We start from the raw sequence: 12,853 nt of genomic DNA on the forward strand, positions 1-12,853 counted from the left end.
ACGCAGTCTCTCTTTCTGAGTGGCATGCTTTTTGATAACAACGTGAATAAACGTTGTCCAACATGAAAATAGTTTATTTGCAGAGATAAGCCTATTATCCCGGACGAGCTCTGATCTCACGGTGCCCGCTATCCCTGGCATGTCCGTACCTGTTGGGCTTCCCTCGTGCCAGTGACGTGCCATCTGGTGCTCATTTTGTAGGAAGGCCCTGCCTCGCTTCTTGACTGAGACGCACGGTCACGGTGAATCAGTCACTCCCGGCTGCGCGCCCGCCAGTCTCCCTTTCTGCACTCATAAGAAGAGGGCAATTTTCCTAGCCTGGCGCCTTTGTGTACGTCGCAGCTGCATTTGTCATTCCCGCCACAGTACGGCAATTAAACCAAACGGCCTTGTTGGCACTGGTTATATTAATGAGCATTGCAATGAGGAAGGGGCGAATTTGGCAAGCACAGATCGTGAGGATTTTTTCCATCTCGTTTTAGACGTTCGCAGAGGCTTTTTTGACGAGGCAGTTTTGATACAAACGTAAAGCGCAGGCGGGAAATGAGATCCAACCGAGTGTTTCCCCACCGTCAGGTAATGTGCTACCTCGTGGGTTTTTGGGGGCGGCAGGGCTGAGGTGAGTGCGGTCAGCATTGTTGGGGTGTCAGTGTTGGTCACATGATCGTTGAAATGCTGCAATGAAGAGAAGATTTTGCTCCAATTCTTTTTTTAACAAGGGCATTTTGAATAAAAGGCGCCGATTCTACTCAACATTTGTGCAACACTTCGGGGAGACATATTTATTTCCACCAACGATTGTTTGCATTTGGCAAACCATAGGGATATATTTTTAATTTATAAGTCTTTTATTAGGATTATTGTAAAGGTACAAAGCAGCAGGTTCACTAGTCATCATACTGTCAAAAAATGATTTATTGGAACTGTAAGTATGACGTATGCCTACATTTCGATTAGGGATGGCATCTGGACATGTTAGAGAAGCGTCAAAGAAGAAACTGGAAGACGAGAATTGTGTTGAGAGATGAGGTGTGTGTTGCCGGTGAATTGTGATTCTCCGCTCACAAACCAATTACACATTATAGATTTCACTGCTAGAGCCGGCAAAAGGTCTAGTAGAAGTGTGTCTTGAGGGTAGGGTAATTCCACAGACAGGGAGGCAGAGCACTAAACAAAGGACGTGATGGCTCATAGGAAGATCCCAGATTCTTTCTAAGCACACTCGAGAGTAATTCAGTTACACACAAGAGTCGTGGGTCTCGACTGACCAGATTATGGCCATTGGCTGCCGGGGTGATCACCACTAGTATGCATGTATTTGATACATACAACGGAGAGCTCCATACCCTTCGTATTGAGGTGGTGTTTGATTGAAACGAAATGGGGTCCAATCTGTCCAGAGATTTGGTTCTGTATCTCACCCCCCTAGAAGCTGAGGTTTGATCTAAAGCAGCGATTGGGGGCATTCTAGTACTGGGCCTATGTGTTTTTCATCGGCGGCACGGATAGAGACTACTACATGAAACTTGCTGTGAGTAGTTCCAGTGCAGTCTATCCGTTCCATTGTTCTCCATCTACTATCCACCTGACCATACGGGACCATAATACCCCTGAAGAATTTCTGTTTATTTAAATCTACACAGAAAGAAACATGTCGGGTTGGGGAATATACTGTTAATTATAAACAGTTTCAAGTGTAACTAGTTAGAGTCGGACCAGATTGTAATATTTAAGTCTGACTCATTAGTGAGTGTGTATGATCCATATTGAATATTGGACTTATATTGCTAAACTTGTTTTTTAGTACAATCATTTTTATAATGAAAATTATTTGTAAAATGTGTATGAACTTATGAATGGTTTGTGAGTGAATGTGATATGGTTGATGTGTGTTGTCTTGTGGTTTTTAAGATGGGAATGTTATATTGTACCAGCCCATGGATGAATTGAGGGGACTGGTTTACACTTTTGAATAATATTAACACTTTTGACGATGTGTGTTTTTTTACGATAATAATCTTTTTCTTCAAAGAAATGTTAATAAATTATATTTAATAGTGTTGGTGTGTCGACTGGATTGAATTCAATTTGTTTCTATCCAATATAATGTTTGTAATAAGACATGTTGCTGTATATTGTATCTTCTTTGCCATGATTTAATGGGCGCTCAGAGACGGATGGGTTGCATTGATGCTCACTATATAAACACAGAGAGTACTCTGACCTTCTTTGTTAAGTATTTTTTTGTTCTATCCGGGGTAGGTCACAGTATTGAGATATCCCTGGTATCCCCTGTTACTCTTGTTGTTTGACACTAAACAAAGGGAACATTCATTGTAAGGTCTAGTTTGGAAATATGGCTATTTTCATCTGCTATATTCCTCCAAAGGTAGTGGAGTCTATCCGCACAGAAGCGCCACATGCAGACGGCCTCCAGGCTATTAAGAGCAGTGCCTGTAGGTGTTTTTGGGGATCAGTCCTAGTTTATATTTTGTTTGTGGAGTCCATGCTGCTTTGTGGAGCGTGGGAGAGCGGGATCGTTAGATATTCGCCAATAATATTACTCTATGTGGGGATCCGCAAATTGCTGGCCGCATGTTCTGATTTATTGACTTGAGGGATTATTTAGTGAAGCATTCATTCTATTGGTTAGATTTTTGATGCAGAGTTAGGGTGACCAGGTTTTCAAAATAAAAACCGGGACGGCCACAAACCCTCTAGCCCCGCTTCTTCTTCCCATATGCATGCGTAATATGTCCACGGTTGAAGTGCTATCCTGCAAATAAACTGTGCTTGTCATTAACAAAGGAGCTTTTGCTCTGATTAATATTACAAGATTTCCTATGTATTTGGTATCCTAACCAGTCTCTATGACACAAACTGGTAATGCAATATAGTATCGAAATAAGAAGGAAAAAGAATGAATTAAGAAGGGACATAAGGAATACCACAAAAAGCATAGATATATTCATGACTAAAGATGAAACAATAAGGAAATTAAAGCAAAAGAACAAAAATTGGTTTAAGTATGAGAAGTTTAGAATAACCCAGGAGGATGGGGAAAAGATGCTAGAGAGTTTACAGGGAAAGAATCCCAGGGACTTCTCGGATTTAATTAACAAAAAAGAGGAAAAGAATTGGAGAAGTATGACTAATCCAATAGCTGAGGATGTCTGGCTAAAATACATTGAACAAATGTTTACTACAAAGAAGGGGGAGACTTATACACAGGAAGTCAAGAAATGGGAATTAGAGGTAACCACGCAACAAATAGAGGCAAAGATTATGAAGACTAATTCATCAAGGGCCCCTCTGTTATGGGCAAAGATATTGTATGTCCAAATTCTAGATATATTTGAAACACAATCAATTCCGGAAACTTGGAAGCGTTAATTTATGGTACCCATTTTTAAACGGGGTTCACAAAAAGAACCTGCAAATTATAGAACAATTTGTATAATGGACACAGACTCAAAAATCTTTGCCTCTATGGTGCTGGAAAGAATTAACGAATGGGCTGAAGAGAACAACATCTTAGATTATAGACAAATAGGGTTCCGAAAACACATAGGTACAGATTGTCGGGGTCTCTTGATAAAGTGTCTGAAGAACAAGGCGTGGAAATCCAGGGATGCCCCAATCTACATGGCATCCAAGGATCTTAGTAAAGCCTTTGACTGTGTGAATAGAAACATTCTTTGGCAACAGTTGGGCAGAAATGGAATACCAAAGGGTCTGCTGAGTCTGATAATCTTTCTTCACAATGAATCCAGAATCCAAGCAATATTACATTCAGAAGGTTAGCTATTAAGAGTGCAACACAGACAAGGGAATTAGACACGGCTGCATACTGGGCCCTACCCTATATAATTTGTATATAGCATGAGTGGGTAAAGTCCTGGATGAAAATGCATTTGTACCACTTAATATTGCTAACCTAAAAATAAGCTGGCCAGGATATGCCGATGATTCTCTTCTTATTGCTACTACTCCAGTGGGACTCCAAAGACTCATAACAACATTTGGAAAGTGCATGTTAGGAATTGAGCTGAAAATTAATTCATCTAAAACATTGATAATTTAGGTAACTAAAGGGGGAACAAAAAATAGAAAGAGGAAGTTTGTATGGAATTGGGAAAACAATGAACTATCAGTAAAAGAAAATGTTCAATTCCTGGGCTACCCTGTAGTGGCTAAGGACAGTAAGGTCTTCCTGGTAAACTACTTAAACTCAAAAGTTAAAGGAATGTTAAATCAAATGAAGAGGGTGGATAATAAATGTGGAAAATTCTCTTTGGAGCCATGCAGAGAATTTTACAGAAGTAAAGTACTCCCAACTGTTATGTACGGGTTAGAATTTTGGCCATCAACTATGGAATCTGAATATAGAGCAGCCGAAAGTAAACTTTGGAGAGCCATTTTCTTCTTCTTACCCAAATGTATACCATTGGAGGTAATCAGGTATGAAATGGGCCACCAATCAGTGGTAATCCTGAAACAACTATGTCTATTGAGTAAATGTGACTTAGAAGTAACATTGTACCAACAGTTGAGACTGAATGACACAGAGGGGTATATTAAAACTCTAAGGTTTGAATGTGAAACAATTTTGGAAGAAATAGGTTTCTCAATGGAAGTGATGGAAACAAACCCAAATCTAGTTAAGAAAAAACTTAAGGTATTGGATTGGGAAAAACTTGTTTGGTAATTTGCAATTCAAGATTGTATGCACATGTACTAACAGTAGGAAAAATGGTTAGAGAACCATTGGTTGGAGAACTAGAACCTTCCCTCAACCTTCCCTCATCTCTAACTCTCTGTCTGCTATCCAGGAGTGGTGTGCCGCCAACGACCTCTGCCTTAATGCCAGTAAGACCGAGATTCTACTCATCGGCACACCCTCTCTCTCCTTCCCTTCGGCTCTCTGGCCGGCCTCTGTTGGCCCTCTTCCTGCTCCCACCTGCAAGGCTAAAAACCTCGGGGTCATCTTTGACTCCACACTCTCCTTCTCTCCTCACATCTCCGACGTGTCTAGGAGATCACATTACCAGCTGCACCTCCTCAGAGGTATTCTTCCTCTCCTCTCCTTCCCCCAGAAGCTCACCGTCTCCAGAGCCCTGGTTCTCTCTAAGCTGGACTACTGCAACAGCCTCTATCTAAATCTGCCTGCCTCTGCTCTCCGCCCTCTGCAACGTATCCAAAACAGGACCGTGAGACTTGTCCTTGGCCTCAAACCCAAGGGTAGTATCTCTCCAGGACTAAAATCCCTGCACTGGCTCACAGTGGCTGCAAGGATTAATTTCTAAACCCTCTGCATTATCCACAAGGCCTTCTGGGGCCTGGGACCTCATTACCTTCAACTCTCTCTTCCTATATACCTTCCTTCCTGGGCTCTTCGCTCATCTGCCGCCAACTTCCTCAGGGTTAGCCGCTTCTCCAAGCAATGAGTTGGTGGTCGATCTCTCTCCACGGCTGGGGCCTCCCTCTGGAACAGCCTTCCTGCCTTCCTGAAACTCGAGGAGAACCATCTCCGGTTCAGGAAACACCTCAAAACCTTCCTCTTTGTTTCCGCCTTTTCTGCCTCTCTCCCCTGCTGAAATTCCCTGCCGATTCTGCACCGGTTACCTGGCCACCCTTTCTGATCCTGGGGCCAGGTCCCGTCTTTTGCTCACCTGCCCTGCCTCCCTGGCAACCCCCTGCACTTGGGGACTGGTTCTGAAATCCCTTCAGTCCCCTTACCTGCACCTGCACTTATGTCTGCTCTTACCTTGCACTTGACACCATCAGGCTGTTTTTATTTATTCATATTTATTCTTCCTACATGTACTGCACTGCACTTTCCCCTCTCCCTTCCCCTTGCACTCTTACCTTTTCTCCCTACCCTCGCACTTGCGCTATCTGAATGTCACCTGGCCTAGTAGGATCGTTGTTAGTCTTCCACTGTTCTCCCCTCCCTTGCCTCGTCGCGCCTTGAAACACTTGTGTATAGGCGTGTTATAAATGCCATATCATATCATATCATAAAGAAATGTCCAAACAAGAACATGAAAATTGGATTCATGAGATTTAGAATGAATGTACTCTCAACAAATGAAATAAAATGCTTAAGATCAAAAAGAGTGATGGAAAACGGCTCATGCAGATTCTGCAAAGATAAGGAAGAGCTAGAAACACATTTAATGGTTGAATGTCCGGAATTGTAAATACAAAGAGAAAGGTGTTTTGGAGAATGTATCCATAATGTCTTGCTATTGGGAGATCTCCTATGGCTAAGAATGTTACACAGGGAATCAATGTGTCTGAGATTACGAGTTTTAGCTTTTTAAAAAAAATGTACGTAAATTAGTTTAAAATGTAAAAACAATGTAACAAATCAATGCATTTTATTAAATGAATACTGTTGTGAAAGTATGCATAAGATGACAAATTTTGGTTTTATCAAAAAGAAAAAATGTAAAATTGTTTTTCTTTGGTTTTGTAAAGGTTTTTATAAACTAAACAACAAATAAAGGTACTAAAAAAAAGTCAGTGGCCTGGTCTGGTCACCTGGCCACCCATTTGACAGTCGAATGCTTTCCCATATGGATTCTAACCTTGTGAACATTGTCTCTTCACCCCTCAAGGTAGCAGGTTTACCACAAACGAACCGCGGGGCTGGGCCACCCATACAAATTTGTTTGTGAACCAGGTCACTAGGCTGCGACTTCAGTGGGTATCGTCTTTGTGCTAAAGACTTAGGATTTTGTGAGGAAAAAAGGTGTGTGACAGGAGTTCCTTTTGTTGTGTGACAGGAGTTCCTTTTGCAATGTATCTGTCATGCCCCCCATTTAGATGGTTGTGCCTGCTTACCTCTTTGACTTGTATCAAAACTATTCACCAATGGCATTTTTTAGTTCTAAGTAGGAGCACGGAGCAGAATAGTCTGACAAACAATTGTTACATTGTAAGGAAAAGACACTTACAAATATTGACATTGTGACTGCTGTACCTTAAATAATGTAACATAATATATAACAAACCCAAATATTAATCAAAATTATTTTTGAATTAATTTATTACTAACAGTTTTAAAATAGCCATTTTTCAGGACCCTGACAGAATAAATAGGATCCCTGAGTAAGACCGGGTGACCAAAGAGGGACCCCGGCAATCAAAATATGTTGGTCTGCTCTATTGTTCTATAGCTGTTGTATGTGAAATGTATGCTAAAGGAGTATGTTCGGAAGTGCCAGCATATGTTTTGTAAAATGTAAGTGTTTAACTGTTTTGTGATGTACTGATGTCTGGAGTTGTACACACATATATTTGCATGAAAGGATATACTTACAATGGACATATACGTTAGATTGGGGTCCATACAGGTATACCAAACAAATGATGGGTAGGCTATCAATATATTATGAATTAGGTTATTCCTTTTCATCCGCAGAGCACCAAATGTCCAGTGTCAGTGGAACAGCGGGAAAATTGAGTTTGCTCAACCATCTATCTGGTACCAAATGTCCCAGAAAGTTACAGGCTAGTAATCAATTTGATGGAGATTAGCTGTACATAAATAATATCTGCTTCAAGATGGAGACACTGCAGGGGTATTTCCTAGCTTCTCCGGACCTCATAGATACCTACCTTCAAATACCAAGCCAGAGGTGTCACACCAGTTTCTTCATTTAGCAAATGAGGACCACCTTTTTCAATTTGCAGTCCTACCCTTCTGTCTGAAGTCTGCACTGAGAGTCTTTCTGGTCACCGGGATTCTGTGGTAGCTCTATTGCACAAGATTGGAAGAATGATCTTTCCCTACCTGGATGGCTCGCTGTTGCATGCTCAATTGAGGGAGCTAGTCAAGGAACGCATGCTGCAGGTGTGTGTAACCCTAACAAACCACATATTCTAAATACATCGGAAGAAGTCTCACCCGTGGCAAATGAAAGTTCTTCAATTTACAGCAAAATAATTCAGGACATATAAGGAGTTTGTGTTCCTGCCAGAGGTTCAAGCTATGCGTAAGTTTGCAGGCATCTGCACTGATACAGGAATTGGAGTTCCCAGTGAGGCAATGGTTGACTGTGAAGGGCCATATGGTCTTATATTTCTTTGTGGTTCATTTGTCCAAATTTCCCATCCAGGCGCTGCTACACATATGCACATCAATTGGGGACCCACTTTTAGGGGAGTTTTCCTAAGGTCCTACTGATATTAAGACTTTAGTAAGCTATCCCAGTGGTTTGTAGATCCCCAACTATTAGTATCAGTCTGCACTAACTCTGAACCTTGGTAGCGTGACAGAGCAGTCAGGCTTATCTTCGGAGGAAGATGTGAGCTGTAGGTAAGTACACTGAACCCAGTTAGACATGTACATCAAAGAAGCACTAAATCTCATAATTCATATTAAAATCTATATTTATTATATTTACACAAGAGTCACTAAACCATTCCACATAGCTACACTTTTCAATACTTTCAAATAGGCACTTCTTAGTTGGTAGTTGCTGAACGCATACAATGGTTACAGGAGTTTGACAGTTATATTGGTAATACCGCACACCCACTACATAATACGGTAATTGTATTTAGTCTGCATACACATATAAGATAGTGATTTTTGGGGAGGAAAACAGTTTGCTAGTGTTATCCTATTAGAGCTTCAGGTTCTAGAGGCAGTTTAGCAGCACATTAAGTCCTTTAAAATTAAAAACGCTATCCTAGTTAAAAGGTAGTTTGTATCGGGTTTAAAGTCTTGCAAAGCAGAAGAAATTAAAAGCTCATGTGGATACTTTCTAGTCTCTAGGAACGAAAATACAAGAAGGCTTAACCAGCATTGGAGACCCTGAGAAAGGACACTCTAAAGGGACACAAGCAGTGGCTTGAGTCGCAGCTAAAAGGGGATTTTCCTGGACACCCTTACATGCACTCCAACGCTCTGCAGCGACTTTCTTGAAGCAGATAAGCAATACCTTTTTCCCACACAGTTCCGCAATGTTGTATCTCTGGACCCAACCTCTGTTTTCCTTGGTCTGATGGCTGAATGCAGGACAATGGATGGGATCTCTAAGCAGCAGTCTCGAGGGAGGACCTGGGGCACAACTTTCAACAACATCTTGGTTCACTCTGTGGTTTTGGCACCTTTTTTGCAGCACCAACGAAGGACGCAGATCGTCCGGTCAATCTTCTTCGCTTCCTGCAGTCCCATGCTCTGATAAGGGGGTCTGTGCAAGTTGGATCGGATCCCTGCAGTGTCCTTGAGGTTTCAGCAAAGATTTGTACGGATTCAGCCTTGCCACAACGAGGCACTCGAAATGGGCAGCAGGTCTCCTGTATTAGGGTTCTCCAGTTCTAGAAACTCCTAGGACCTCAGGAGATGGCTCAACTCAAAGTTTGTCTTGGAACTGGTTGCTCCCACCAGCCAAAGGGAAGCAGTCGTCCTCTTCAGAGGTCCTCTGTTGCACAAAAAAACAGGGTCTGGACAGCAGTGGTAGCTTCACAGTGTCGCAAAGGGTCTGCAGGCATCTCTGGTTGTCTTCTGCTTCAGTTACTTCAGCTTCCATTGGTTGACTTGCTTTTCACTCCAGAAGCCTCACCTTTAATACAGTTCAAGCACACACTCCTATGCAATCTCTCTCAGCATTTTACAGAAAGGGGTGTTTGGCTGTTAAATGAACAGTTCTGTGGGAGCTGGTCCTATTCAGGCACTCATACAGACAAAGTACAGGGGGGTGGAAAACTCCTCCCCCCACTTCCTACCTGCGCAGACTCTCTGGAGCCTAGGCAGGGACACCCAAGGGTTCCCGCCAAAGGCAAAACACACACACTGACCTCCCACTCCCAGAATGGTAGAAGAAGGGCTAAAAAAGAACAACCACAAAAGTAATGTCGAAAAAAGAGGGGAGGCCCCAAGTTGGCACTTGGATACCCCTATTTTTTTTGTTTTTTGTTCAGCGGAGCGGGTGAGAGCGGTCGCCGGTAGCCCTGTGGTGACTGCAGGCCAGCCAAGCCCTGCCTGGTGCCCCGGGCTTCTAGTGAGTGTTATTCTGTAATTTTTGGTCCTTGTTGTGGATAGCGCACCGAGCGCGTTGCTGTGCCTGCTACCCCCTCCCCCTTGAGCCACTTCCTGGTCCTCCTCTCCCTCCCGCCCCCCTGCCCACCCACCCCCCCTTTGATTGGCTGCCTGGATAGTGCCTCCCTGGACTACTCGACGGCTGCTTCCCCCTGCTCGCTTTTTTGTTCAGCGGAACGGGTGAGAGCGGTCGCCGGTAGCCTTGTGGTGACTGCAGGTCAGCCAAGCCCTTCCTGGTGACCCGGGCCTCTAGTGAGTGTTTTTCTGTAATTTCTGGTCCTTGTTGTGGATAGCACAACGAGCGCGTTGCAGTGCCTGCTCCCCCCTCCCCCTTGAGCCACTTCCTGGTCCTCCTCTCCCTCCCGCCCCCCTGCCTGCCCACCCCCCTCTGATTGGCTGCCTGGATAGTCCCTCCCTGGACTAGACGACGGCTGCTCCCCCCGCTCGCTTCTTTGTTCAGCGTTGCGGGTGAGAGCGGTCGCCGGTAGCCCTGTGGTGACTGCAGGCCAGCCAAGCCCTGCCTGGTGCCCCGGGCCTCTAGTGAGTGTTTTTCTGTAATTTCTGGTCCTTGTTGTGGATAGCGCACCGAGCGCATTGCTGTGCCTGCTCCCCCCTCCCTCTTGAGCCACTTCCTGGTCCTCCTCTCCCTCCCGCCCCCCTGCCCGCCCACCCCCCCTCTGATTGGCTGCCTGAATAGTCCCTCCCTGGACTACTCGACGACTGCTCCCCCCGCTCGCTTCTTTGTTCAGCGGAGCGGGTGAGAGCGGTCGCCGGGAGCCCTGTGGTGACTGCAGGCCAGCCAAGCCCTGCCTGGTGCCCCGGGCCTCTAGTGAGTGTTTTTCTGTAATTTTTGGTCCTTGTTGTGGATAGCGCACCGAGCGCGTTGCTGTGCCTGCTCTCCCCTCCCCCTTGAGCCACTTACTGGTCCTCCTCTCCCTCCCGCCCCCCTGCCCGCCCACCCTCCCTCCCCCTCTGATTGCTGCCTGGATAGTCCCTCCCTGGACTACTCGACGACTGCTCCCCCCGCTCGCTTCTTTGTTCAGCGGAGCGGGTGAGAGCGGTCGCCGGTAGCCCTGTGGTGACTGCAGGCCAACCAAGCCCTGCCTGGTGCCCCGGGCCTCTAGTGAGTGTTTTTCTGTAATTTTTGGTCCTTGTTGTGGATAGCGCACCAGGCGCGTTGCTCTGCCTGCTCCCTCCTCCCCCTGAGCCACTTCCTGGTCCTCCTCTCCCTCCCGCCCCATACCTGCCCACACCCCCCCCCTTCTTCCTTATAACTGTTCCCCCCTGGGCAGCCCCCTGCCCGGCAGCCCCTCGGCTAAGGTCCCCTTAGGCAAAGGGCGGCTCCTGTAGCGTCGGTTCCCATTGTGTCTGCAGGTGTCCGCAGGGAACGCCAGGCGACGTTCCGCCATCTATCAGGTTAGCTCCACCTGCTCGCCCAGCCCACCCACCTACACATGTTCACTTCATTCGCATGGGTGCTACACTTCACTGTGTTCCGCAATTTGTGGTAAACTAGGGCTTTTCTCCCCTCACAGGACTCTCAAACTTAGGTGGCCTCTACACTGTGTACTTAATACGCATTTACTGTGTTACTGTTGCTCTGAAATGTGGTAAATTAGGGCTTTTTCTCCCCTCGCAGGACTCTCAAACTTAGGTGGCCTCTACACTGTGTACCCAATACGCATTTACTGTGTTACTGTTGCTCTGAAATGTGGTAAACTAGGGCTTTTTCTCCCCTCGCAGGACTCTCAAACGTAGGTGGCCTCTACACTGTGTACCTAATACGCATTTACTGTGTTACTGTTGCTTTGAAATCTGGTAAACTAGGGCTTGCCGCTCTCTCCTGTCCGCTTACTTCGTCTGTCTCCCCCCCACTCCCTCCTTATTCCATGGTGCTCTCTATCTCGCCTATCTTCTCAAACTGCTTCTTTATTGACTATCCTGCTCTCCTCACTAAATCTGGTAGGAAAAAGTTTAAAAAGGACATCCTGGTCTCCAACCCAGGCCTCCCTATCACTGACATCTACACTAATGCCTCCTCCAAGGAAACTCTCACTGACATCCTCTTTTTCGTGCCTTCCCCTGACCTGTGGACACTTCATATGGTCTCTGTGCTCTCTCCCTTCTCCTCTTCTCCCATTAATGGTGGCACCCGTTGGGATGTCCTCTTGGCCCCCTTCCGCTCCTCTAAGGCCATCATTAATGTCTACGCTAATGGGACCGTCTTGGTCCAAGGCCCTCAGGCCAACCTCCAACTCTTTGATAGCCACTTCCCGCGCCTCATAAACTTCCTTTCCTCTCCTGCTGTCCCCTCTTCTCTGTCCTCGGCTTCCTTGACTCCACCCTCTCACCCTTCCCTCGCTCGGGCTCCTTTTTCACCTCCACAGGGCGTACCTCTGATGTGTACCCCTCCCCGGAAGTCCTTCAAGGATGGCAACCCTCTCCACATTGCCACTCTCAACTCTTGCTCTGCCATCAAACATTCCTCTGATATCTGTCACCTTCTTGAGGAACTGGACCTTGACATCCTCGCTCTCGCTGAGACATGGTTCACGGCCAGCTTTGTCACCAGCTTTGACACACTCCTACCTGACGGTTACAGGATCCTCTCCTTGCCCAGGCCCAACCGTGCTGGGGGGGTGTGGCCCTTATCTTCCCTGAGTGGATTCCTGCCACTGTCACTCCTACGCAGACCTACTCCTCCTTTGAATGCTTTGTCTGCCGACTCTCTCTCTCTCCTAGCCATTCCCTTACCGGGGCTACTATCTATCGGCCACCTGGTCAAATTTCCTCCTTCCT

General features: G+C 45.7%; 1 protein-coding gene across 1 annotated transcript in view; it reads left to right on the top strand.

Annotated features, from left to right (window-relative positions):
- Window positions 1–288: 288 nt before the first annotated feature.
- LOC138510955 (low-density lipoprotein receptor class A domain-containing protein 1-like) overlaps window positions 289–12,853 on the top strand; it is a 233,692-nt gene continuing 221,127 nt past the window's right edge. Inside the window, exon 1 of the mRNA XM_069626545.1 lies at window positions 289–576. Within this exon, the coding sequence (XP_069482646.1) occupies window positions 544–576 (33 nt within the window). The 5' untranslated portion in view covers window positions 289–543. The remainder of the gene's footprint in view (window positions 577–12,853) is intronic.

The sequence above is a fragment of the Ambystoma mexicanum genome, chromosome 6p, assembly GCF_040938575.1.
Source record: "Ambystoma mexicanum isolate Mex_15411 chromosome 6p, UKY_AmexF1_1, whole genome shotgun sequence".
NCBI lineage: Eukaryota > Metazoa > Chordata > Amphibia > Caudata > Ambystomatidae > Ambystoma > Ambystoma mexicanum.